A 27,706-nucleotide genomic window follows, 5' to 3' on the forward strand; every position below is an offset into this window, starting at 1 on the left:
AATCAACGCACATGAAAACACACTGTCACAGTAGACAGATGGCATGATTCGACAGAGATTACAATGGGTTTGTTTGTTTGCTCTTTTTGTTATAGCTCCGCATTTTTATTGTTTATATGAAACATATTACACTGCCAAATGTGAAATCGTCTGGCAAGCAGCGACGAGTAGAGAGGAAGCAAGAAAGATGTTTCTGTCTGCTCCCTCTGCTTTCATCTTGTCTCCTTCAGTGTTTCAGGTTACTCTGCCTGCTGGCATGTTCAGATGTGCTGTGACTCACTGTACCTTTTTTTTTTTCTTTCTTTTTTGTAGTTTTTATTTTTTCTGTCAGAATGGTTAAAACCGTTGGGAAATCCTATGTTCAAGTATGCATCATAGGAGCTACTTTACAAATAGATTTGCATTATATTCTTGTGAAACTAAAGGTGCAACAATTAATATGCAACTATTTTAATAACTGAATCATCGTTTTAGTCATTTTTTTAGGCAGCAGGCTGCAGTTCCTCAAATGTGATGATAGAAGATATTAAACAATGTTTAGATTTAGCACTGATGATCAGATAAACCACGACATTTGAGGATGTCACTGAGCAGTAAGAAACTAAAATGAGCACTTCTGATTAGTTTGTGACATTTTATACACAAAACAACTAATTGCTTGATTGAGAAATTAATCCACAGACAGCAGAAAAGCAGCTGGTGGAGGGTCAGTGAAAGAAATAGTTAGTTTTTTCTGGTTTATGTCAGTTATAAAGCAGCTGTTAGATGTATACTTGCTGTATTGCTGTTGTGACAAGCTCTCCATTATGTTACATAGACCTACAAGAAAAGCTCTGTTGGTGAGCAGGTATGATCTTCATGTCTGTGTAAGTGTGACACCGAAAGCTCGGTTATCCCTCAAACAAGGTAAAGCAGCAGCACATGCCGCAGGCATAATGTCTGCTCACTTCACTGCCTCATCACTGGGCAGGAAATCTCACTTTTCCTCTTTTTAAACTGCAGCTTTCTCTCTGATTTTCCAACCTGCATATTTTACTTCTGGTTCTGCTGCTTTGTTAACCTTCTTAATGCTTTGTAAAGGTTAGATAATTTTGTAATTAAGTACCACTCTGTGCCTTCTCACTGCAGATCCCAGTGAGACTGTGGCACTTCCCTGCGTGCATGAGTGTAAGGGTGAGAGTGTGAGTGTGTGAGAGCAAGTGAGCGCCAGCGCTCCCACATGGCCTCCATGCAGGACGGGCTGAACTTCACGGCTCCTCCCTACGGCAAGGTCCTGCTGCTGGGTGCTATCGCTGCTGCCTCAGCCTTTGTTGTTACGATCCTCATCGTGGTCCTCTGCGTGGGCTGCCAGAGGTGAGAGCATGCACGCATGCACATATGACAACACACACACACACATACATATGTGGATATAAGCATGTGTTGACCCAAGATGCTCATTAGTACATGCAAAGACAAGCAAATATACCCTTGATGCCTCCCTTTAGACACACATGTGCACAGCCATAAGATGAGTCAGACACACATGGACAATGACTCAGACACACACACACACGCACACAGACGTGCATCACTGTAGTAAGTGTCAACCTATATGACAGAGAGATTGTGTTTACCACAGGAAGGGAAAGACACACAATGTTCCCGGCGAGGGTGGAAAACACCGTCTCATGGACATGGTATGTATCAGGCAACACAACTCCTCAATGTTTTGTTTGTATTGCAGCAGAGGTAGCTGAAGCAACTCGATTCAGCAGGGAACAGTATCATACAGAGGACACCTCTTCAGTCTTAATTAGTGTTTAACTGCCTGCGTGTGTGTGTTTGTGTGCGTATTTGTGTGCGTGTGTTTCCAGGGTATACTCAGGCAGTCGAAGCTGCGGTCCATCAGTAAATCAGACACTGAGATGAACAAGATGAACTGCAATGGGAAAAGTGAGTGCATCCTTCACATACAAATCCTGACCTGTGCGCTCTATGAACTGCACCTCGCTGAATCTCCCAAATGTCAGCTTCTCAGGGACTGATCGGCCCAGTCTTGTTTTTAGCTGCATGACAAAGCATTTTTGGCATCATCCGAGGGGGAATGATGGGGAAATTTTCTGAGCCTAAGGGACTGAGATTTTTTGCGAATCACATGAAGAGATTGTGATCTCGATAGTGTGAAAATCACTAAAATTAGGGATGCTAGTTTCCACTGAACACAAACGTCAAGTCCATACAATGGCAAAAATGGAAAATCAATCGGGAAATTTGGCAACGTATTAATAACATGACGAGTAAATACAAAAATTTGATGAATATCTGCAAATAAACTGAGCTGTAGCATGCTCTGATGTAGCTTTACTCTCATTAATTATTGACAGATAACGCAACTGAACATTTAGTTAAATAGTCTTTGTTGCTAAAAGACACTTTCCGCCCCACACTTCTTCTCCAGATTGTCCAGCATTTGATTCGGCCCTAAATTCATGCAAAACCTTTCCGTTACAAGATTATAGAGGAGAAATTCACCCTAAAACAGAATTCACATTACATTTACAACTCTGCCGTCTGTTAAAGCTTGATTCATGAGCACACATCTCTCTCTCTCAAAGACAGAAATCAGAGCGCCAAGACAAATCCTGGAGCTCCATCACTGACAGTCAACAGGGAACTGCGTTTGTGGGCAGTGTGACAGTAGCCTGAGAGGGTTTGAAGAAATATAAGCATATGTCCTGCTTCATACTTGTCCTGTTTCCACTGCAGTGGATGGAAGCCAAATTGGAGGCATATTCACAAACATCGACGTCAGTTCCCAGTTCACTGTCAGCTCCAGATTTTATCTTTATAGTGAGAGATTCTTGGCCTCAAATGTTTCTTGAGTTGTCCAGTAAAAGAAGAGTATGTGAAATCTGTTTTATGGTGGACGTTGGCTGTACAGACAGTAGTGGCAGCTTGTTTGTGCCTTTCAAAGGCAACTTAAAAACAAACGTCCAGCCAGCATGGACCTTTCTGCAGCCGCTCAAACCGTCGGTCTAACTCTGAGCTTCGTTCTCAAGGCAGGCAGCTTCCCCAGATTCCCTCTGGGACTGGAGAGGACGGAGAGCACACTTATTCTGAAGTGGGTCGACGCTCCTCCACCTCTCGTACTGATGATGCCCTGTACGCCATGGTAGGCAGGGCCGGGCAGACGGACACCCCGGCCCCTCCGGCCGTCCCTGCCAACACACCGGCGCCACCAGACCCAGATGGGGATGTGGAAGGAGGGCTGCCTGAACCCGAGGCCCAGGTCATGTCTCCACCACACCCTCCGGAGACGGCTGAGTACGCTTGTGTCAGGAAGCTGAGGAAGGCCGACAAGGCACCTCAAAAGAGGGACAGCGGTACGGATATGGGGGAGCCGCCGGCGCCACCGCCACGACACGCCCCGCCATCACACCCTGCCCCTCCTCCGCCACACCCTCACAGCACTAAGCTGCCCCGTAGAAACATGGATGCCTTCAACGTCCCCTCGTTCCCAAAGGTTAGAAGAGTTAATTTTTTGCATGCAGAGGAATTACTGTTTTTGCTCACATGGTGGAAAGGAATAGTTTGACACTATGGAAATATTTGTATTCACTTTTTACCAAGAGTTAGATAAAAAGACTGATACCATAAGCTATAAAGACTAAAAGCCTGGGGGAAACAGCAACCCTGGTCCTGCACATGTTTGACAAAAATCTGGCAACCTCACATTGAGGACAAAACTACAGAACATCACAACATCCAGAGAGAAATAGTTCAACCTTGTAATCACAATTTGGCATTTTTACACTTAAGTTTTTGTACAGATTATTAACTATACAAAATATAACAAAATGTAACATGTTCATTAGTGATCTTTAGAGGTGTTGGTTGGCAGATTATTTATATTATTTTTAGTTCCCCCCTGTTTCCAGTCTTTATGCTAAGCTAAGCTAAAAGTCTCCTGGCTGCAGCTTTAGAATTCAGCGTACAGACACGAGAGTTGGTTTCAATCGTCTAATTGAACTCTTGGCAAGAAAGTGAAAAGGTGTATATCCCGAAATGTCAAACAATTCCTTTAAAACAGTTCTTGGGGAGCTCCTTGGTAGCTGAGTAATAATGGCAGCGTCCCAGGTTCAATTCTGGCACCTTTGCTGCAGGTCATCCCTCTCTCTCTCCTTGTTTCCTGTTGGCCTCTATGCCATCCACTATCAAATAAAAGCAAAAAAAAGCCCCAAAATGATGAAATTAAATCTTTAAAACAGTTCTTGTGTCGGGTAAATTTGGTTTTACTTTAATGTTTATTTATGATACATGTAGGTAATTGGTAACCTTTACAAGAGGTAATTTCAGGGGAAGTGATATCAGATTTTTTGTGTTGATCTTAGAAGGAGAAAAGATTAGAAAAAGCAATAAAACATCCCATCCAACATATCCATGTGGGCCTCACATGGGTTAAAGGTTGAATATGTAGAATATTTATTAAAAGCTATATTTAAAAAAAATAATAATACAGCCACGGGGCGTTTTGAGGGGTACAGAATGAAAGTATCGCTTTTCCATAAAAAAAAATTTAGTCTGAATTAATATTTTAAATTTTTTTTGACGGGTTCGACAATGACGTTCTGACACGTTCTGTGTACATTGTACCAGCCAATTAACGGCCGGAATTGCGGGTTGCCAGGGTTGTCTGTTGTTCCAGCGTAGCTACTGTAGGCTGGCACTGGGTGAAATGGAGTTGTAAACAAACACGGTCGTGTTGGACTTACTAAAACCAGCGTTTTTTGCTCTCAAATACAACTTTTCATCACAAAACTTCGAAGGTAAGACAGAATATCTGTTAGTCGCTGTAAATAAGTGGTTGTTTACCTTTGTATTCTTTGGCTGCTGGTTCACTGAGTTTTTAGCGCAATAATAGTGGTACTGTTGAACTCGCCAGGGTCTTAGCTTTCATATGAGATGCTATTTGTTTGTGTACCATGAAGTATCAAAACGGTAGAAATGGAAATGTGGAGAGTGGGTTGACTTTCTGACGCTATTCGGATTTTGACATTTGATCATTAACCTCTTAACGCACGCTGTTCCATTCACGGGACGGGACGGATGGTAGCCACATGTTCTTCTGAATGTTTTAAACACCAACCCTTAAACATATATACTCATGCCGTACATTGTTGGAAAGCTTAGATTGTTCTGATTCATTCAAGACCACTCACGACTTATATGGTTGCTCACAGCCGTAATAGTATTACCGATTAGCTCGGCTAGCCACTCAGCTAAGTGAGAAAAGCTATAATGCCTACATACCTTCAAAGTCTTCCCTTTATCCACAACGATCATCTTATGACACAGGACTTTCTGTACAGCTCGCCAAGTATCCATTCTTGTGAAATATGAAATCCGTTTCCATAAAACCGGAATATTTTCCTCAATATGTCAACATGTATTTAGTCCAACATGTAATGTAATAACACAAATAAAAAACCATATACGGTCCGTTTACGTCATTTCCTGACCTGCGCGTCCATCTCAGAGTACACGTGACTAGATGTTTACGACCGTGAGCCTCTTCTGCTTCTGACGACACCACACACAAGCCAATCGGTGTTTAGGATTAGGCAGTACATGCAGAGACCTTTCTTATATACAGTCTATGGCAGAGACATTGCTGCTACTCCCACTGGCGTTACAATGTAATGTACCTCGGTGGTTTCAAGTCAGTTACAGCGAGGGTATGTTCGCTTCCTATTTTCAAAATAAAAGCACCAACTCTATCGTTATGGTTTTCTTAATAATAAAAGGCAACGGGTGTTTTATTTTGTGAAAATGACCGGAAATGCGTTACTCGCTACGGCTAACTTGAGTGGCTCCGAATTCGCAGGAACAAAACTTTAAGCAGATGTTATTTGCACAAATTAGCATCACATTGTGGATCTAAAGGGCTATTTTCTCGCCTAAAAAGGTTAGACATGTGGATAAAGTGGTATATTTACAGAGTTAGAGCTAAAATAAAATCCGGCACCGGACCTGGCAACCCGACTGCTGGAATTACTTTTTGGTTGTTGCGACTACAATCTCGAGACATTAGATGGCGTTGTTCTGCTCATTCTACATATTCTACCTTTAAATGTGGGCTACGTGGGTACTGAGTGGGCATGGGCTTGAGCTGGGCAAATTTTGGGGGTCCCACATGGTTTCAGTAAAATGGACCCCATATGTGAAGCCCACGTGGGCTGACTGTATGAGCCCCATAAGGGATGTAATTGGGCTAAGTGGGCATGGACATACAGGGCAAATTGTGTGGGCCTCATATTATTTCAGAAACATGGGCCCCACATGTTTAAATCACCGAGTTGGGCCCCACCTGAAACCCAGCCACAACCCACTTGAAGCCCATATGGGCAAACACACCCATGTTGCAGCCCAAATTTAACCCTTATGGGACCCACGTTGACATGCTTGCTGAGATTTTATATGTTAGATTTCTTTCATTTCATTCATTCAAAAAAAATTTTTTTTCCCCCCTTTGCGATAAACCTGGACAGCAACAGCTGAGCAGTCAGTTGAAGGAAATAAGGAAGAGAAGATTGAAGGGAGGAGAGGAAGTTTACAGCGTGTTTGGGTTGAGGTTGGGGTTGGTGTTGGTCCTCCAGAGGTCTAACTCGAGCAGCACAAGATCATAAACGGTCGATAAAGATTGAGTTGATATCTCGTACACTGGAGTCACTGGTAGAGGTTATTTTTATTTAAAGATGCTTCAGTTTATCCGTCAGATTTCCTTGAGATCTCTGTTCAGGGCTCAGGTTTCGGTTGCTGGCTGTGTTGACGTGTAACAAATTCTGTAGTCAGTATATTAATATTTAGTTTGTTGTACAGGTACGGGGAGCAGCATGTGGGGAGTATTTCTGTCAGATTTCCTGTTGATGCTGCGGTTGTAAATGTGCCAGTGTTGCAGTTTTTCCTGCACTCAGTTACATCATGCATGGTGTTGTGATATGTATGCACTTCTGTAGAGATTTCTTCGAAGTCCAGGCAGTGAGTGGTGTTTATTTGTCCAAGTGTTCTTGGTGATAATGGGATATTTCTGCTCTCGGCAGTGTCACCTCCTCTATATATTCGCAGCAGCAGGACTGTGTAGTTATTACTGTGGATATAAGGCTACAAGCTCCCCCCTCCAGGTGACAGTGGGAGACCATTTGTTGCCTTGTGTGAGGTCAGTGAGGTCGCGCTATCTGCTGTGACCTGAGCTCAGTAACACGCACAGTTCACAGGCTTACATGTGTATGCAGTCTGCTCGCAGGGCTGATCACCACTGACTTTCTTGTGCATGACGCAACATGTTGAAATTTAGTCATCCAGAATATAAGCACATGGTTCTTCATGTTACAGGCTCCACCTTCCAGGGAAAATCTATTCAATACTGCATGAAATCCATAAAGTACATTTGGTGTGTCCGCTTTATGGTTCAACACGTTTAAAAGGAGAGCCTTACAGTTTTTCAAGTCAGGTAAAAATAGTCAGGTGTCCATATATGAATACTGAAAGATGTTTTCTTCACTGTAATCATTCCTCCTGTTCATACTGCCAAATAAAATATATCCTTTAAATATGCTTTTAATGTAAGTGATGGGAGTAAAAACTCACAGTGTTCATACAGTCATTTAGCATAAAAATGCATTTAAATGTGTATCTGAAGCTTATATGAGGCTTCAGCAGTCTGAGTTAGTCATATCAAGTGGATATCTGCCACATTTACAGTCTTTTTTTAAGTATCAAATTCCCTCTTTTGTGTTTCCTCTGACAGTGTCTCCCAGTTGAGCACTAAAAAGATTAATGTTGTCATGTTGAAGGATATCTACTTGATTTGACTCATTTGGACTGAAGTTTCATATTAGCCCCAGATACATTTTTAAATACATTTTTGCACAGAAGGATGACTGTGGATTTTGTCCCCATCACTTACATTGTAAATGTATTATGAAGGGATTTTCTAATGGCCAGTGTGAACAAGAAGAATGATTACAGCAAGAAAAAAAACTATTTTAATGCTAATTTGGGTTGTTTTAAGAAAGACTTGAAGAATTGTGAACCCATCCTTTAAAGTGGTTAATTTGTATGAGTCCTGCTAGGTGTGGTTCCTGTGGATCAGAGCCAGAGACCACCTAGTTAGATATGTTGATCCCGTCCTGCTTGACATCGATGCATGCTCCTATTATTATCATTAGTCAGACTCATACTTATTATCATTGTTGTTACTGTGCCTCTCTGTGTCTCTCTCTCCTTCTTTCTCTGTCAACCCAACTGGTCAAGATAATTTGAGTCTTAGTTTTGAAAATGTGGTCTTTACATTTACTGACACGACCTGAGCATCAGATGCGTGGACATGTGACCGTTTAGCTCTTCCCCAAATGTAATTTCTTGTTCTGTTGACAGGAAGTGATGTTTATGGGAAATGGAGAGCAGTACATCTGGAAGCCCCCAGAGGATGAGGAGCTCGCCTTGCTCCAAAATAAAGCCTTGGGCCCACTGGCTGCTCACACAATGGAGAATATACAACCGTCCGCTGCTGTGGTGGGAAACTTCAATCTGTGCATTAACCTGGTTTATTTGTGAAATTCCTTTGATACATTTAAAAAATATGAAGCAGTAGTTGGTCAGCTTAGCATAATGACTGGACACAGAGGGAAAACATTAGCTTGGCTCTGTCCTAACGTAAAATAATCTGCCTACCAACACCTCTAAAGATCATTAATGTATATATTTTCTCTTGTTTGTTTTATCTGTACCAAAACTGAAGTGTAAAAACATCAAATGGTGCATCTTTGTGATGTAACTATTTCTCTGTGGCATCCTGGAGTCATTTTACTGCATGTCAGGGTGAGGTTGCCATAGGTAACAAAATCTAGCTACTAGCGCCTCTAAAGCTCACTAATTAACACGTTATATCTTGTTGGTTAAATCCAATAAATAAGTGTAAAAACGACAGGTTGTGGCATTGCAGGGGTGTCTGTGCTGAACTGTTTCTTGACCTCCTGGAGTCTCAGTTGGAAAATCTCACAATTACGATAATCTATGGAGAGAGCTAGGCTAGCTGTTCCCCATTTGTAGGCCTATGCCTTTCCCAAAATGTAACTTTTCCTTTAAATTACTTTTTACAGTCCAAAATCTCAGTAATGATGTTGTTGGATTGCAGGTGGCCGAGATGTACTCAAAGGTGTGTAAACCGACAAAGAAGAAGAGAGCTGTCCCGGGGTCTCCACCGGCCAATCCTGGCTTCCGGACCTTGGGTCGTGGTGACCGGGACCGAGACCGGGATGGGGGGTTTAGTGTAGTAGTCAAACCCCAGACCTGGGCCCCTCAGGAGGGCAAAGCAATTGGAGGGTCCCTTGATGACCACTGCTATGAGTCCTTCGGGACAGAGGAGTGCGATCTGGCCTATGAGAACGTGGAAGGCGGAGGTGCCTGGAAGCGAGAGAGGCCCCCTAACACATGTGCCACCCTGCGGCCGAGGAGGAAGAAAGCCCAGCAGCCCTTGCAGCAGCAGCAGCCCCCTCCACCGCCGCCAACGCAGCAAACCCCCAAGTTACAGCACCTGCCTGCCAAAGCCCTGCTGTTGCCGGGGGAGAACCTGTACGAGAGCATCGGCGACCTGAAGCAGGGCTCCGCCACCTCCAGCACCACCACCATCTTCACTTTCAACGATGGCATGGAGATGTATGTAACTGGGCTCTGAGGCGGCTGCTGCACTGTGACCCCTACCCTTCCAACACAAGGAGCTGAGCTAACACCACGAGGAGTGACGGCTGAGCCCCTGTCATGCTCACCCACACATACTGTTTACATTCAAGTCATGCCTTTCACAGGCTCCAGAGGCCTTGGGGCAATAATGCTGATCTGTTATGACCTGGGCTGAATACAAAGTCCAATCTATAAACCTTATAAGGAATCCAAAGGTAGTGAATAATAAATGAGCACAAGACCATTACAGAGCGATCTGTAGGTAACAGTAGCACTATTTTACTGATACATATGTGCAAAGCACAATAACGTGAAAAGTTCTTCCTCAATTCTAGCGGGTAAAAGTAGTCGTTTATCTGGTCCGAGCAGGACTCTTATTTGGGGAAAAGGCACAGCATTGTGTGAAATCTTTTGGTAGCACTTAGTCTGTCGTGAACAGGCCTTCCCTGTAGTTGGTCAAGATGTGATTCAGGACGGCATTTAAATGATATAAACGAATGAATTACTAATCAAAATACTTGAAAGCTCAGGGACCAAGAGAAACAATTATGAGAGTATTATAACGAAATTGCACACATTTTGCATTCCTTCTAAAAGCTTCAACTAATTTAGATCATTTTCGCATTTAAAAACCGACCAGATACTTCCCTCCGTCATGTTTTGTTTCATCTTACATGGACTGAACACTGTCTCCACTGCCGTCTGTAAATGAAGTGTTTTACTTTGTTGATCCTGTTTCTGCACTTTGCCTGCTACAAGTTGCATGCTAAAAATGTGAAAAAAAACACAAAAAATCAAGCACTGTCATGTGGTACCTATATGAATGTTTTTCTTTATTTTCTATTGTTGTTGGTTGTTTTTTTTTTTGTTGATTTGGGTTTTTTTTAAGTGTGTTGCTTTATTTCTCTGTAGAGCATAATGCCAGTTAGATTAAGGATGTCTTTGGCTCAGTGGGACTCTGTGCTGCAGGGATGAGAGTTCATTTTCCTCTCCCGCGCCCTGCAACGCACATGGTGCAAATGAAACAAGACTAAAGAGAACTGCTCGAGTCCTAAAGGTGGAGACAGTCCACTCACCCCCCCCTCCACACACACCACCACCACCACCACCCACCCCTTCCCTCTGCTCAGTCCTCACTCACGTCTGTGGACCGTTCATCCACGTAGTCCTGCCTTGTGGTCATATGATTCTGCTTGGGTTTCACCATAGTGCAGCTTGGAAAGCTACAGTAGAACTGATGTGTATTAGCAAACGTCATGTCTCATCATCAATCCATCGATGGTCATTCTCTCTCTCTCTCTCTCTCTCTCTCCTCCTCTCTCTGTTATCAGTGTTAAAATATTGCAGAAATGACAAAAATGTGAAGCAAGTAATTTGCTAAGCAAGCAGAGCATCACCCTGAGGATCTTACACTCACACACACATACAAAATTACATCCAAATCCTGGATGATGATGATTTCATTTGACCAAATAATCCCCAGCAAACAATGTGATTATACTGTATGTTGATGCAATGTGTATGTACATTACAAAAGAGAAAGAATAATAAATATATCATCAGTGTCAAGAAATCTATCTTTTTCTATTACGTTTAATTGTGTTATGGAATGACTTATCTTGTGACACAAACTGCAAAACAGCTGCAATGTAAATTTCAGTGTATTCTGTTTGTTGTTTTTGAAGCCATGAAGCTACGGTGTGTTCTTGGAAAGCCCAGCTAAGTTAAATGTGGCAGCTAATGTTGTGTGTTTGCTATTCAGACTACAGGGTCTTGTACTCAAAAGCGTGTAATTAAGTGCTAAGTGCAAAAGATTGTAATGTTTTATATCAAGATTACTATTCATGAAATGTCAGTCAAGTTTATACTTTTGTAATAAAGTGGCACTTTAAAAAAAATACATTTTATCTCATAGTCTCGGTTATTAAAATGGAGAGGAAGCAGAAATCGAGAGAGTGACGCTGAGGACAACTTTCTCTTAGGCCTAAAATATTACCAAGTACATTTCTGAAGAGCTCACTTTGCCGTCTACTACAGAGGGATCAAAGGCTCTTTTTAATTTAAACATTTTCTTCTGATCTCAAAAAGCTTCATGTCTTCAGTTCTTTCAAAGTAGAAGAAAAATCTGAACATACCTATGGGACAAATTAAACAAAACAAAAAAAACCTTTAAAGAAAAAAAAAAGTGTCATTTTAAAATGTTTTTCTGCTTGTTTCTTCCATCATCCTTTGCTTCTTTTGTGTACAACCTTACAACCTCATTTCACATGGCGTGTGTGTGTGTGTGAGTGAGTAGCCTTCCCATGTTGTTTTTTTTTTTTTTTTTTAAATCTGGGTGAATGTCTGTGTGCACGTGCACATGTGCCAGAGTAGCAGGGTCTGCGTCTGAGTAGCTGTGCAGAGGGGGGGGAAAATAGGTCACCCCTTAAAACAAAAAGCTTGCAGTCAACATCGCAACCGTCTGCTGAATTTTCATTGGCGGGCTTGTCTCCATGGTAACAGGTTAACCTTGAGGCAGTAGTCACATGGGCAAGCCAGTCTTCTGCTGTCTTGGAGAATACAGTGTGAGTCGTATGACATCCGTGATCACAGTGTCACCCGCTCGGCGAGGAGCTATCGCACAAAGAAAACCAGCCCAAAACAAACGTGTAGGAGCAAGAATATACTGGAGGTGTGGAGATGATACGACACTCACAGCTTATGTGATGTGTTAATCGCACTGTGAGGAGTATGAATGACTGATTAAATGCATGAATGAGACAGTCAGACTCATTGATGGTACAGGAGTGAGAAAAACACAAGATCAGAGAGAAGAGAGGAGAGATAATACTGAGCGTAAGGTCACAAAACTGGCAGAGGAATTATATTATTACCAAAAGGTGGCTCATCACAGGCATCACAAGGCGTGCTCATGTTTGGGACTAAACAGTATGAACACAATGGAGAGGCTTGAGGTTTTTACTGCTCATTTTGCAACCCTGAAATTACATTATTATCATCATTATCTTACATGTTCATAACGGAGTATCAACACAATGCATTCTGCACCAGATCATCATCCAGTAACACCTGAAACCAGAAGGATCTTTACACATTTCTGCCAAAATCTGCCATTCATGACATAAAATCTCAACATATTCCAACATGTGTGATGGAGGTGTTTGAGGTAAGTCCGTATCCGCTCTTCTGTACTGTAAAGACACACGATTCCTCAAAGGGACACACTATAAATCACTCTGAGAGAAGCTAAATGTGAGCTATACTGACCCCTACAGGCCATAAAGTGCATAACAGAGGGGAGGGTAAAGCAGCCTGTGTCTGAACCAGGAGTGTGGAAATTATTCAGGAGTGAACGCGTGACCGTCCGTGACCTCGCACTGATGAGCCGATTCACCGCTCAATGATTGGTCCGGACGTTTAACGAGCAGCATGTTGTGTGAGTTTCCAGCTGAAGTTGAGAGTGGCAGTGAGAACTGAAAAATACATCTGAATTAAATCTCTAAGATGGTTTTTAAAACCCTGAATTTAAGATTTATTGTGTATTTACTGTCATTTTGCAACTCTGTGATGTGAATTTATCACATAACATACATGAAAATGTCTTATTAGAGCAGCGTAAAGTGTGGATTACTTGATATCTGAACATGCCAGTGTCACCAGATGTTTACAAGTTCAAGTTTACTAGTTAGCCCCAGTGTGTGCCTCTCATTTATTAAGACTATGTTTAAGTCACAGAGCTCACATCAGATTTTCTGAGCCGCAAAGACTCATCGAGATGAAAATATTCTGTCGGCTGCCCCGATTACAAGATTTGACTTTTCTCCTTTCTCAGGCTGTACAATGTAAACCCAAAATGTAAGTTTGCATTTTAATAGTATTAATTGATGTTAAATTTCAATATTATTATATGGGTGTAATATTTTTTTCATTCAAATAGTTAGAAGAGTTTTTTTTAGGAACGCTGGAAATAGTGTTGGTTAACAAACTTATTTTTAAAGATTTATTTATTTATTTATCCATACTGAAAAATCTGATGCTTACTTGAGAGGTGCAAACTGGAGCTATAATTTATAATTATTATGTGTTTACTAAGTGGAGATTTATGAATCACAAAATCAAAACAGGTTGGATCACACATAGAGATGAGATGTAATTAAATATTGCACAAAGTAAATGCCAGTCGGACTGCAGCTAAAGTAACAAAATGATAAAAGTAACATTCAATTCTTAATGAAGAGTTAGCAGGTTTTGCTCGCCACGTTCGACTGGACACGATCAAAGTGTTGCTTAGTAACCAAGTGAACTGTGAAGATCTTATATTAAGTTTCACAAAATGAACACAGAATAACTCAAATAAAATATTTCCTGATCAATTTTACAGTAATAGTCTTCCCTCTGAAACACACTCATGTGTCCTTGTATGCATATAAATATATAAAATAAAACAATATATAATATAAATAAATGAAATAAAGTCACGTCTACATTTACAAAGGATTGGCAGTTAAGTTAAATGTATAATTTGGCCCTTGAATTGGGTGTTTCTGAAAGCACTGCAGCATTTTTGAGCTACAGTAACTTCCTGTTTTAACTGTTGATTATTTTTGATTGGACAGCGCTGCAGATGTTCGTTAGCAGATTTACTCATTACTGAAGTCCTCACACAAGTTTTAATGGTGCAACACAGGAAAGACTTGAAAAATAAAGTGGTGGATTTAAGAATAGTGGGTGCAAAATAATCTCTTGCATACTGTTTTTGCATTATTTTACCTGAACGGTAATGGCACTGCTTTACCTCTGTCTCAAAGTGACCTTTTACCAGATACCCTTCATGCATACGGCACAACCCAGATTCATCTGTTGCATAAGAGTACAAAATATCATGTACAGTACACAAAAAGTGAATATAACAAATTATTTTTGCTGGTCTTGGCCTGAAGAAGAGGACACACAATAACAGAAGTTTTCAAGTAGTTTTTGTTGTTTCTGTCACACAGAGGCTCACACAGATGTTTGTGTCAGTATGACGGCTGGTCCTGGTCCTCGTCCTCACTCCAGCCATCGGATCCGTCCGTCCCAAAGTAGCGATCCCCGAAGTCCCCTGAAAACACAAAACAGTGGACTGAGTTAGAAATGAAAACTCAGTGATGGTTATCTGACATTATGACAGATTTCTGTGATTGTTTCACACCTAACAGACCTAAGTGGTGTAACATAAAACATTTTAATATGTTAGCAATTAATGTTTAATTATGTAATTATTTATATTTACAGATAGACTTGTGTTATTTACTTATGTTACAGTGATGATGGAGAGCAGCGTTCACTTTATATGTAAAGTGACAACCATAAAATTAGAATCTGCTGATACATGAAATTAAATGTTCTGTCAGCTTGAAACACAGATGTTTATTTTCTTTCATCTCCTGCAAAAACTGTGGACACCTTCATTTCCTGCATAATACTAAAATCACTTAAAAAGGCTTATATGCTGAAAAGTTATAACAATAATCCTTCTCAGGATGACACGTATCAAACAAAATGACACAAATCAGGCAAAAAAAAAGTTCAACTTCAGACAAAACGAGTGACTCACACTAGTTCACTCTACAGCTACAGAAAGACTGAAGAAATGTAATTACTTACCGATACCAGGGATTACATGTAATAAATCGTCCAGGCTCTTGTCCACAGCGGTGGTGATGATTTTGACCTTCGGGAAGGCGTATGCCACAGAGTGCACGCCGAGCTCGGCCATCAACAGCGATACCAGCACAATCCTATCCTCCTGCACCTCATGATCCTGCTCAAATTCACACATCACAGCAACGGTTGTCAATGGCTACTTCATTGTCACCAGAAGGATAATTGATAAGTAAGTGGAACGCAAGAGAAGTGATCATTTGACATTTTTCTCTTAGCAGACACATTTCTAATCTAACCTCAGCTAGAAAAAACACACCCTCAGATCAATAACCATATTGATGAGCACTAAAGCACATGTGACTGACCAAGATGAGAGGGTTTCTACTGATGTCTCACTGAGGAATAATGACGCTAATCTCCACCCACCAATAGGACTCGGACTGCCATCATGGCAGCAGCGCCGGTAGAGACCGTGCTGTCCATTAGGATGACATGATCTTCACTGATGTCTTTGGGCAGACGCAGGTAATGCAGCTGGCGAAGCCGGAGAGGAGGAGACAGGTTACCATGGTTACGAAAGCAGGAAGGGTAGTTACCAGGGAGACACACATCATGTGGAAAAAAACAATCAAAACATTTTCATCTTTTGTTTGATGTGATTTTTCAGACAAAACCCGACAATGTCAAAAATGCAGCACACACGAGCATCTTGAAGACATTGATGATGGACAGATACTCAGTTTATCTACCTCTGGTTCGCCTGAGTCCAGGTTGGTCTGGATTAGGATCTTGCCGATGCGTACGTCCTTGCACACGGCCCTCAGGGCGGGCTCCATGGTCTCTCCTGCCCGCAGGACCGACACACCGGTGATCTGTGGAGACGAGGCAGCGGAGCAAGTGTGATGACAGAAACAGAGGACAGAGGACACACTCGACTGGAAGTTAACAAGACCTTGTGAAAGAAGAACATCGCTCACCCCTTTCCCGTTGTTAGTGCGGCCTTCGTACTCTTGGCCCTGTGGAGTCTGAACTATACATGGCTGTTATAAAATACAGAAGAACACAGTTAGTTTTTTAAAGAGATTTTATTATACAAACACACTACCTCCACACATACTGACAACAAAAAGTGCCAAAACGTTGATGTAACTGTGCATGTTTTTGTATAGATGTGTCCCAGTATGTCTTGTGTTTATGTGAGATATGTGCAGAGTCTGTACTGTAGAAATTATTTCCCTTCATCTTTAATATTTTATTACTGCAACACAATTCACCATAAAAGATGATGGTTTGTTTGCTTCAGTTCATTCACTATAAATGATGTATACTTAACTTTAACACCAACCATCCTCCAAAGGATTGTTTATGTGATACCTTCCAGGCACAACGGTGGTTTTTGGTATGAAAATCAACTGGCAGAGACTTGAACTTTGCTTGAGACACCACATGTGAGCCTTCACAATGAGCATCAATCTTTATCTTTTGACAGATAGACGCTGAGAGCTGTTTTACCTGTTTTCATAATTCTGCTTTGTTGATACATTAAAACGACAACTGACATTTGAGAGCTTGCTGATTAATAGCTGAGCTATGTTTAGCAATTCAACACCTAGTTATTTTAAAACTTAAAGCCTTTCATTGTTTTTAGCTTTGTAATTGTTTTTCTGATTTATCTATCAACTGTGTGTAATTGTTCTTACAGAGATAAGTAAAGTTTTATTGAATTACTTTTTTTTTTAATGTTGAGAGATAAAACAGAAACATGAATATTGTGAAAACATGAAGATGTGAAGAGTGAAGTGTGGTTTGGCAGCTGGAGGGGAAGAGCTGGAGTCTGGTTTTATTTTTATGATCATGTGACAACAACTGTGACCATAATTATAAAAGTAATCATGGTTTAATTTATTATTAAATTTCATGTTTCTCCATGTTGATTTTCAAACTTATCAGCATTATCTTGAAATCTTATTAAAACTTATAACAGGATATTTGATGGATGGCTGCATAAAAAGATAGTATATAAATATACAACAACATATGGTTGGTATTTAAAGAAAATACGGTAAATGATTTATATTTAATGGTCTAATAATTGCAGCATCACTGCAGTGGTCTTTTGGATAAATCTGCAATAGCTGTTTTTTTGGCCTTTTGGGGGCAGCAGAAACAAGCTGTAACACAACACTAAACTATTATAAACTTCTAAGTTCATATGTTGAAACAAAGAGTTGTGTGTTTACAGCTAATATGAAGCATAATTAACAAAGTCCAATAGTCACTCTCTGTTTAGCTCTGTTTTGGTCTCCTCCATTAAGGTGGAAATTTAGCTGCTAAATGCTGTCTTGTTCAGTTTCTTGTTAATTTTGCTCTTTAGTGGCGGGAAGGAAGTGTACAGTCGGTTTTTAGAGCTTTTTCATTGAAAAAATGTTGTCTGCAGCAACCAAAAACCAAACAGTAAAGCTGCGGACCAATCAGGACCAATCGGCTCTGTGGAGTTTTATCTCCACAGAGCCGATTGGTCCTGATTGGTCTGCAGCAAGAGAACTGCAGAGCTGGGTGATTATTGTGCTGTGAGTTCATAACTATGAATCACACCTTTCACATCCAATTAAGATTATTGATTATAGCCACTTTAATATCCACTAAGTAGTTAAAGTCCACCCACCTGAGATGGTAGAAATGTTAGCGCGTGTTCAATGAGAAGCCGCATTAATCTCTTTGAGTAGAAGATGAATTCATCCCGACTGGTTTCTTTATCCCTGCATTAAAGAAAAGGAAATGATTTAAGAAGTCATATTGTTTGCACTGTGGTGAAGACAAAGAGGTGAACATGAGCGCAGTTCAGTACCTGATGATGGTGTGGAGGCCTCTGACCTGCGGAGTACTCTCCAACACACTGAGCGTCTGGGGCAGCGGCTGTGTCTGCTGGGCGGAAGCCAGGAGCGCCCTGAGGACAAAGGACAGGTCGGTCGGGTCAAAATGTTTTACTGTGTTTTTCTGACTTTGAGACAGTAGAAAGTTCAGCTTCACTTAACCTTCACTTCACACACTTCACACAGACCAGAGACAGGCTGTACAGAGCACTGATACATTTCCAATCACAATAAGCTGAGCAAAACCAGAGAAAGTGAAGTCAAAACACACATCAGCATACCTGACACTGAGCTCACGCTGCATGAAGAGAAGGTAAGAGAAAATACAGATAGTGAGAAGAAAAAGTATCTTAAAGGATGAGGATGTATTTCTTTTTTTGGCAGCAAATCCTATGAAAAGACCAAAACCTCAATGTGTCTCTTAATACTTTCTGACTTTCCTACTCTCTCTGACTCAACCCATCCAATCTACAGTAGCTGAGGACTTAAATATTTTAAAATGGTCACAAATATATAGTCTAATTTTGATCGATTATTACAAAAACAGGAATAAATCATGCATTTTTTGGGGATGTCTTCTTTCATGTAGTTTGTTGACAATAAGAAAAATATAAAGAAAAACCAGACTCATCCTTTAAATCAGAGGGATAAAAGTCTGAAAGTGGGCAACTGAGATGCTCTGATTTAATTGAAATCATGTACAAACAGTTAAGTCTCTTTGTGTCTGTATGTTGCAGCTTTCTGACACATGGTGGCGCCACCCTCTAATGTACCATCAGTGTTTTGGCCCTCACCTCTTCCAGCTGGCTGTGAACGTGCTGGACTATCAGATCAATGGCCACCATGTTGCCACCACCTTCAAAAGAGAAAAGCATGAACCGAGCGGTACAGTTGGAGTATGTTGATGGTATATCTTCATTGATTGATCAAAATGCCAAAAGTCCGCCTGTCTCACCTCTCGGCACGACAATATCAGCCATTCTCATGGCCGGCTCAATGTACTGCTCGAAGGCTGGCTTCACAAACTTGTTGTATTGCTTGATGACGCCTTCAATGTCCCGTCCTCGCTCTGTGATGTCCCTGCGGAGCCGGCGGACCAGCCGAATGTCTGAGTCTGTGTCCACAAAGATTTTCATATCCAGGAGCTGCAGGTGGAGACAGCAAACACACCTGAACGGTTCAATAATATTCACTTCAGCATAGCAGCTGCTCAAACAACCTGAAGATGATTAATTTACTTTCTTTCACACTCACAAATTCAAAAATTCAAAAAGAAAATTCAAAAGGAAAACGTATGGCTTTACCTGAAGAAGCTCTTTGTCTGCGAAAGACATAATTCCCTCAAATATGATTACACTGGCACCATACACATTCTTCTGCATAAAGAGGAGAGAAAACGAAGTCTTCAAAGCAGAAAGCAGTCAAAGCTGCTTCGAGAACAGTCAGTTCAGTGTTTACAAGATTAAAGCTGCAGAATGTCACTGAGAAACATTGTCTTAAAAAAATAATGTTTTATTTAACTCTATAATATATTTTTCAGCTTTGAAAAATTAACAAAGAGAAAAACTGAATGTTCTTTCTTCTTTGCAATATGAAAGGATGTATATTTAAACATTAAGAAGTTACAATCTTTGAGAGAATCCACATTGAAGAGAAGTCTTCAGAAATGAGGCTGCATGCTGTGATGCAAACCCAGCTCACCCAGTCTTTCTGTCTTCCATGTGTGGTGAAATCATACACTGGGATCTTCACACTCTTGCCCTGCTTCAGCTTTCTCACAGTGGCAACCAGCAGCTCAAAGTCAAATGCCCCCGGATGATCGAAGTTGTAGTCGTTGCTTGCTGCCAAGTTTTGCTCCTCAGGAGATAAAACCTGTGAAAAACAAACAGAAATAATGTAAAAATAACAGAAACATTATGAGTATTTTTTTAAGGACAAAGGTGGAAGAACATGTTTATCAAATGTCAGTGGTAATAGTTTTCTATGCAATTTTTGAGTTGAAGCTTTCCATTTTTTACATATTTATTACATATATTTTAGTTTTTTTAGTATTTTAGTCATTATTTTTAGATTTCCTGTGTATGATTACAGATATGTTTTATGTTAAGTGTGGCTGTGGACTAATTTCCTGAGTAATCGATCTTAATCAAGAACTTAAATGAAAGATTTCCATATGACATTATAGATAAGATCATAATAAAACTGTTCTGAAAACATTCCAGTAACACGCACATACTAAAATATTGATGAACCTTTCTCTAAAAACAAAACAAAACTGGAAGACTCGGACCAAATAGTTGACAGCAATACAGGACTGCGAGGAGCTGTTATGTTTCACACTTTCACTAAAGATGAAACACCTGAAGTATCAAGTTCAAATGTTCTGGCTGTATGTTGATTACATGAGTAAAACTGCATTTCTGAAACATTTCTATATTTAGTGAATTCATCAGAGGACCCGAACATCAGGTCATGAATTCAAACGTCTAACTGACATGATGAAGCTTCCTGTTGAATCGACTCGACACCTGGAACATACCGTTCAGTAGGTGGAGACGACTCATAAAAAAGACACTTGAACAAAAACAAAAACATGTAAATAATTGATCAAAGTAAATATTTAGACAGCCTTATTCTTAAAAAAGCATTTGCCATCAGCAGATTTAAATCTCCTCTCAACGGAGCCTCGAAGGAACCGAAGCTTTTTGGCACGCCTGATATTAGTGGTTAAAATTCAGAAAGTACTTTGATAATCAATTAATTGTCTTTTTTTTTTTTTTTGGTAAATAAAAGAAAAGGCCAAAATTAATTGGTTCCCACTGCTCATATAAAAATGTTCATTGGTTTCCTGTCACAAAAAATCGAACCAGCTTTGTGTTTTTGTGCCAAACAGGAAATTTGGGCATCAAAATGAGCTCTATGAAGATGTGATGGGGATTTTTCATTATTTTTCTGTACAGTAATTATTTTTATTAATATGATGTAGATTATTGTTGCTGGGAAATAAAACATTTAGCATGGAAAGAACAGTTGATCTTTGTTCATAGTGACAGTTATAAAGTGTTTTTAAAAGACACATTTTTAGGGTATAGTAATGAAGTTTTGGGGTCCAATGTCAGATTCATCTCATGATCATTACTGATGTTAGAGAAAAAACTAGACCAGCTTCTACTGTATGTCCTGTCATTTCATCATATCATAAATGGTTAATGGAGCTGAACTCCCAAATAGACTTAATTAAGATTTATTGGACAACATGAATGAATACGATTAGCGATCAGATTGACAAATGAAAACACAATTGTTAATTTTCCTGCTGATATTAAAGAACTGTTACAGAAAATAAAATCTAAACTCTGCAAACACAAGTTGTAAGTACTTGTTTCTCAAAGAAAGGACAGAGGCATCGTTGCAGTCACTGGATCTGTTTTTGGCAGAATTCACTTGTCAGTGTATATAAATGTCTTTATTTATGGACTGTTGGCTTATAATGAATTTTGAATCTTGCATTTAATTTGTTTATTTGTTGTAATTTATGTCTAGGTCCCTCCTTAATACAAATGTGTCACACCTTAATCCCTATACTTCATAAACTACAACCTAAACCTCATTTGTGCTCCAAATGTACAAAATATCAACACTGTAATTTAAAGTGTTACCACAACACTCAAAACTGTGACGGCAGAATAATGATTATTTTGTAGTGTTGTGATAACAAATCATGTTGTCAAGACTAACAAAACATTTCATCCTAAAGATGATCATTTCTTCCTACAATGAACCCACAGATAATCAGTAACAACCAAATAAAATAAGACAAAAATGACTAAAATGCATGAATCTCTCACCTTGTAGAAAGAATCCATAGACAACAGCACAACCCACGGCACATCCAGAGCCTCAATGATCTTATTGGCCACGGTGGTCTTCCCTGAGGCGCTGCCCCCACACAACCCTGCAGATCCACACAGCATATCAATGGCCCATTATGTGTGTTTTTTAGAGTGTGTCTAATGTTGTCTGGCAGTATGCATGTGTTTATGTGTATAATAATACGGAACGGGACAAAAGGACAGGTTCTGCAGCTCAATGCCACAACTTGGCACCAAGGTAGCAAACGTGGAAAAACAGTCAAGCGGAGTAAATACATCATCAGTGAGCGTCATACCAATGACAAAGGCCTCTTTTGACTGTGCTCCGTGCTCGTCATACCAGGGAGGTCGGCCAGCGGTGTAGATGGTGCGTGTGCCTGTGCGGAGCAATGGAGGCTCAGTTTTACTGAGAGAGGTAGCACTCTTTCTGCGAGGGGCCCCGGTGGGGGGCAGGAGCCGGTCCAACGAGTCCTCCCCACTCCCACTGCAAAACAGCACACAGAAGGGCAGGTTACAGCCTGAACACACCATCAACTTCACACCAAAGCTTGATGAAATTCCTCTTTCACATAAATCTCATAAAACTTCATGTTGAGAATCACCTAAAAATCTGAAATGTGGTAAAATGTTCTTTTTCTATACGTTTATACAGTATCATAACACAGATATATGTATTTTCTATATGGAGTCCAGGTAATATACAACATGTGTAGACCTTTTGCAAAGATTTAGTATGCTATAGTATGTTGTTTAGTATGTCCGTTACTCTTGTTGAAATAGATTAAAATATCTCAACAACTATTAAATAGATTGCCATGAAATTTAATCCAGACATTCGTGGTCTCCAGAGGATTACTTTTAGGACTTGTAGGATTAGGAATTTTCCTCTGGTGCCACTTCAGATTTAAGTGTCTACTGCTGGGTGGATTACCATGAAATTTGGTGCCAACATTCAAGGTTTTCCACAGCGCAAGGTCACAAAGTGCTTCACAAGAGTAGAATTTAAAAAAAGATAAGACCACACAAATAGTAAAAATGAAACCCAAACAATAACACATAAGCAACAACGACACACCTTAAAAACAAATACCAGACATGATATGAGATAAAGGCCAGTTTGAATAAATGAGCCAGCTGCTTTTTATAGGCATCAACACAGACTGCAGATCATATCTGAATAGGAAGAGCGTTCCACACTGTCTGAGCCACTGCTGCAAAGGCACGATCGCCTTTTGTTTGTTTCAGTTAAGGGCGTGGGACAACCAGTAAACCCTGATCAGAAGACCTAAGTGACCTACTAGTGATATAAAGATGAAGCATTGAGGGAGATTTTGGGGGGATGTTTGGTGTATACTGCGTGATGTATGTTATCAGCCAGCATTTATGAGCCCAGTTTGTTTAGTTGAATTCAATCTCTTTTAAAGGTCTCAAAACATATTAAATGTGTCAATAAAATCCACATCATGAGCCCTATAAGTAGACTCTAGCCAGTTGTGAAGGCTAATGACCAGTAACGTGGCCTACTGTGGGAATGGGACCTGAGATAAAAAAAACAGCCTTTCCACAATACTTCAGGAAATCAAAAAGATGGTTAAATCAAATTTGGCCAACTCGGACCAGTGGAGAACTGTGTCATTTGTTCCCACATGGACTATTACTCTTTTAATGGAGGAGGGGAGTGATGGCAGTAAACCCTGGAGCTTTTTTGTTAGAGGCAGCGGGGAAACAGAGTGTGACGGCATTAAAGAAACACATATTCCTAGTTATGGAATCATTGACAGTGTTGTCTCCGGATGAATGAGACCTCCAGAGATTTTCCTGATCACCTCATTCAGCGCTGGCAGAGAAGGACTTGATCACTGGAAGGGGTTGTTTGTTGTTTTCTGATGCTAGGAATCTACCGAGCAACATCCACAGGTGTTGGAGGGGAGACGGCAGTATCAGAAGGAGTTGCATCCAGGTACAACCTTTTGGCAGAACTGCATATTGGTTTGCCAGGTCTAGGCGGGGGTTGTGAGGTTGCTGTGCCTGAATAGCTCCTTCCGCCACAAGCTACCATGGATCAGGATGGTTGAGTCTGGATGTTGATCTGATAAGGTGTAAGAACTGAGGCCTTGGGTCTGGTGTAAATCCACAGCTCTAACAGCAGCGATGATGCTTGACAACATCACATAAGCTTCATGCACATAGAATAGTCCGTTCTCCACAGCTAGCGGACACTCCACTCACACCAGGTTTGGTCAGTGCCAACCATGGACCAGTGCTGGAGCCAGAACCAATTCTGGTGCCAGAGTATCTTCTTACATCCCTGTAGTTCGTTTTTTATATCTTTGTTAATCTAACAGTTCGTCTGTGGCTTGACAACATTTGAACATATTTGCGAAAAAATATAATAAAATGTTTGTCCTTGACTTATTTCCATAGTTGTCCAAGTTTTACTGCTGTACTGCTATAGATAAAACACTAATAAGGATTAGTTTGGTTTTCTTAATGAGCATTTCAGCCTCACGCAGCCACAAGCGTGGGTGTAGACTCTTTGTCTTATTTATGTATGTAAGAAAAGAAAAGACATTTCATAATGAGCAAGAAAAAAGAAAAGTACTCAACATACGACAGCGCAGTGAACAACAAAGCATGAAGACGTAATTGCATGTACACCAAAACCTGTGGTGCAAGAAGAAAATATTTCTGGGCAGTTACACAAACACATTGTTATGTTTGTTGTGTAAGTGTGAAACCAAATGACCAAACGAAACAGAGCTCTGAGGTTTTCTAATGTTATCATTGGTTTGTAATGTAATCTAGACGGTGTTACCTTGCTGTTTAATACTTTAACCAGCACATCACAGCCTGGATCACTGTGATTAAGATTAGGCTCCCACACTACTGTTTACTATGGAACATTAAAAAGTCAGTGTAGCTTTTGCGTCACAGTCTTTGAGGACTCTTGCAATTCCAGACTAATGAATGTTTCAGATGCCTGTTCAGTAATGACACACTACAGGCAACCCTCTGAGACTGAGCACAAATAAAACCACTATTGCACCAAAATCCCTGTAAACTAACCTAGATCCTGCACTTCCCCTGACCTCTCGTCAACCCCCGTCGAGACTATTTATAGCTCACATACACACAACATTGCACGATGTGTTTGTGCTCTTTGTGAGTGTGGGGAAAACCTGGTGCCCTGCCGGCTTGGAGATAAAAAAAAACCCCCAGCACAAACATTGTAGTCATATCTTACCTGCGGTCAGACCTCAGGGACCAACACCCAGAGATTCGGGCTCCGGTGCAGTCCAGCAGAGTCATATCTGCTTCAAACGACAACTTTCTACCCTCCAGGTCGCCTGTCACCCTGGCAACCTCCACAAAACAGACAACGACAGGCCCCTCAATGGAGTAACTGACTAAAGGCTGGAAAAGTGTGTAAATTATACGTCTGTTTCTGGTCTGTTTTTACTCCATTCATGCACACGTCTTTCTCCGTGCAGCTGAAATGATCATCTGTGACTGTCTGTGTGTCCTCGTTTCTCTCTGTGCAACTCTTCCTGTGTGTGACAGAGACTAAGAGGATCACTGTAACACTGGCAGTGAAGAGCTGCTTGGCTGGTATTAATAGAGGCACCTGTAAGTAAACACAGGACGGGATGGGGAACGTCTTGTGCTGATCCTTCCTCTTGATCTGTTTGACACAAGAGTCACAAGGCCGCACTCATGTATGTTTACAACCCTAAAAGTCACGTTGAACAATATATATCATCTGGGGAAAAAGGTGAAAAATGCCCATCTTAGTTTTCTAAATGAAGTCTTGAGATGTTTTGTTGTGTCTGACCAACAATCCAAAAACTCAAAGATAATCAGTTTACAGTTATATAACACAGAAAAGCAAGAAAATCCTCACAATGGCGAAGCTGGCACCACCAAATATTTAGCATTGTCCCTTGAAAAACACGACTTAACGAGGAATCGACAAATCCTTTCAGCCTTTGTAAGAACAGTCTTTTCTTGCCCTCAGAAGGCTCCATTGTAGACATTTTCTTTGCTTGTGTGAACTGAGTGAAATGCTTTTACCTACATGGCCTTCATAGCCACAACACTAATGGCTGCTCAATTTTCTCCTCAAGTCTAGTCGGTTTTTATCTGTAGGGCCAAAAATCATTAATTTACCTCAAGGGACTTTACAATCTATAGAGAACAACACATCCTCTATCCTGACATGCTCACTTCAGATAAGAAACAACTCCCAAAAAACCCTTTAACAAGGGAAAAGCAGGAAACCTCAGGGAGAGCAACAGACAAGATATCTTTCCTCCAGGAGAGATGTGCAATAAAATAAAATTATAATGTGGACATTGTAGAAGCACTTTTTGAGTAATTTTGAGTACTTCTATTAGCTGCTACTTTGTTCTTTCAACCTAGTAGATTATTATTATTGTACTTTTTACTCCACTACATTCATCTGACAGCTATAAAAATGACTTTGCAGGATAAGATTTTGAGCACAAAACATTTGATGAGTCATTATAGACTTAATCGATCCCTACAGTATTGAAAAATGTGAAATAATTTAAATAAGCTCCACCTAAATCAACTACAAATTTAAAGTAATGCATACTGTAACAGTTAATACAGAGAATAATGATCCAGTAATATAATAATGTAAAAATAATAAAAAATAAACCAATGAGTGCTTTTACTTTTGATACTCAACGCACATTTATGTATTAGCATATGACTTTTTACGTGCAATTTAGCGTTTTTAAAGCGTACTATTGCCTCTTTTACTTTACTAAAATATTTTTTCCAACTAAAGTATTTGAGTAAAAGATCACTACTGCACATCTGCAGCTACACAGACTGGCTGATATTATGTTTAACAGGTTATAATGGGTATAGTTGGTTTATTTTAAACAAAAAAGGTCCTTTAATACATTTTGAAGGTTACTAGCAAATACTATTACATCATTAAAAAAAATCTAATTATATTGAAAATAAATACAAGGTGACAAAACTATCTTCACTAGCCTATTTATGTGAGCCACACTAAAAACTAAAAAACCCCATTAATAACCTACATCTGTGTCTTATATATTATTATAGGGATATTCTAGTGGTTTCTCAGTAAGCAGCCGGTGACGCACAACTGTGTCAGCATGCAGCTCTCCTACTTCTGGACAGCTTCGTGTTTCAACAGATTTAATTAACCTACTTCTACTATCCTGCTACTACACTGTGCAAATAACTTAATCCACTGACAAACAGGTTTTTTTTGTTTTTTAAAAATTTAATAGTATCACCATTTACTCGCTCTGTTTGGACGAGCAGGAGAGAAGAGAGGGGGGGAGTCAGTGTGGTTATTACAGAAGCAGGACGCTACTGCGGACTACATAAGAAAAAAAATAAAAAAAATGTAAAAACCACAGGAATAATTTCGGTAATTCAAGCACAGGTAAAAAAAATACTCATATTTTCATGTACCTGTCCGAGCGGGATGACATTATTGTCCCGCACTCCGTTTCCATGGGGATCCTGCGACCTCGGAGCCGGCATCGGCTGGTTAAAGCCATGGATGGGTTCTTTCTTAACCGCACC

The 27,706-nt window shown here is 40.3% G+C and overlaps 3 protein-coding genes across 3 annotated transcripts in view; 1 reads left to right on the forward strand and 2 right to left on the reverse strand.

The window, feature by feature from the left end:
- The window catches only part of plp2b (proteolipid protein 2b), a 374,364-nt gene that overhangs the window by 163,238 nt on the left and 183,420 nt on the right, over positions 1–27,706 (reverse strand). The window lies entirely within an intron of this gene.
- On the forward strand, positions 1,220–9,718 carry si:dkey-70p6.1 (uncharacterized protein LOC570575 homolog). Its single transcript, XM_053318012.1, has 7 exons — positions 1,220–1,353; positions 1,622–1,679; positions 1,857–1,935; positions 2,749–2,807; positions 2,984–3,505; positions 8,419–8,556; positions 9,179–9,718. The coding sequence occupies exons 1-7, from the start codon at positions 1,220–1,222 to the stop codon at positions 9,716–9,718; spliced, it is 1,530 nt and encodes a 509-aa protein (XP_053173987.1).
- On the reverse strand, positions 14,742–27,612 carry uckl1a (uridine-cytidine kinase 1-like 1a). Its single transcript, XM_053317727.1, has 15 exons — positions 27,593–27,612; positions 22,411–22,598; positions 22,091–22,197; positions 19,944–20,114; positions 19,547–19,618; positions 19,198–19,387; positions 19,037–19,098; positions 18,524–18,540; positions 18,218–18,316; positions 18,035–18,128; positions 16,347–16,409; positions 16,119–16,241; positions 15,796–15,903; positions 15,370–15,526; positions 14,742–14,824 (listed from the first exon to the last, which is right to left on the reverse strand). The coding sequence occupies exons 1-15, from the start codon at positions 27,610–27,612 to the stop codon at positions 14,742–14,744; spliced, it is 1,554 nt and encodes a 517-aa protein (XP_053173702.1).

Source organism: Scomber japonicus, chromosome 4 (assembly GCF_027409825.1).
Source record: "Scomber japonicus isolate fScoJap1 chromosome 4, fScoJap1.pri, whole genome shotgun sequence".
Classification (NCBI taxonomy): domain Eukaryota; kingdom Metazoa; phylum Chordata; class Actinopteri; order Scombriformes; family Scombridae; genus Scomber; species Scomber japonicus.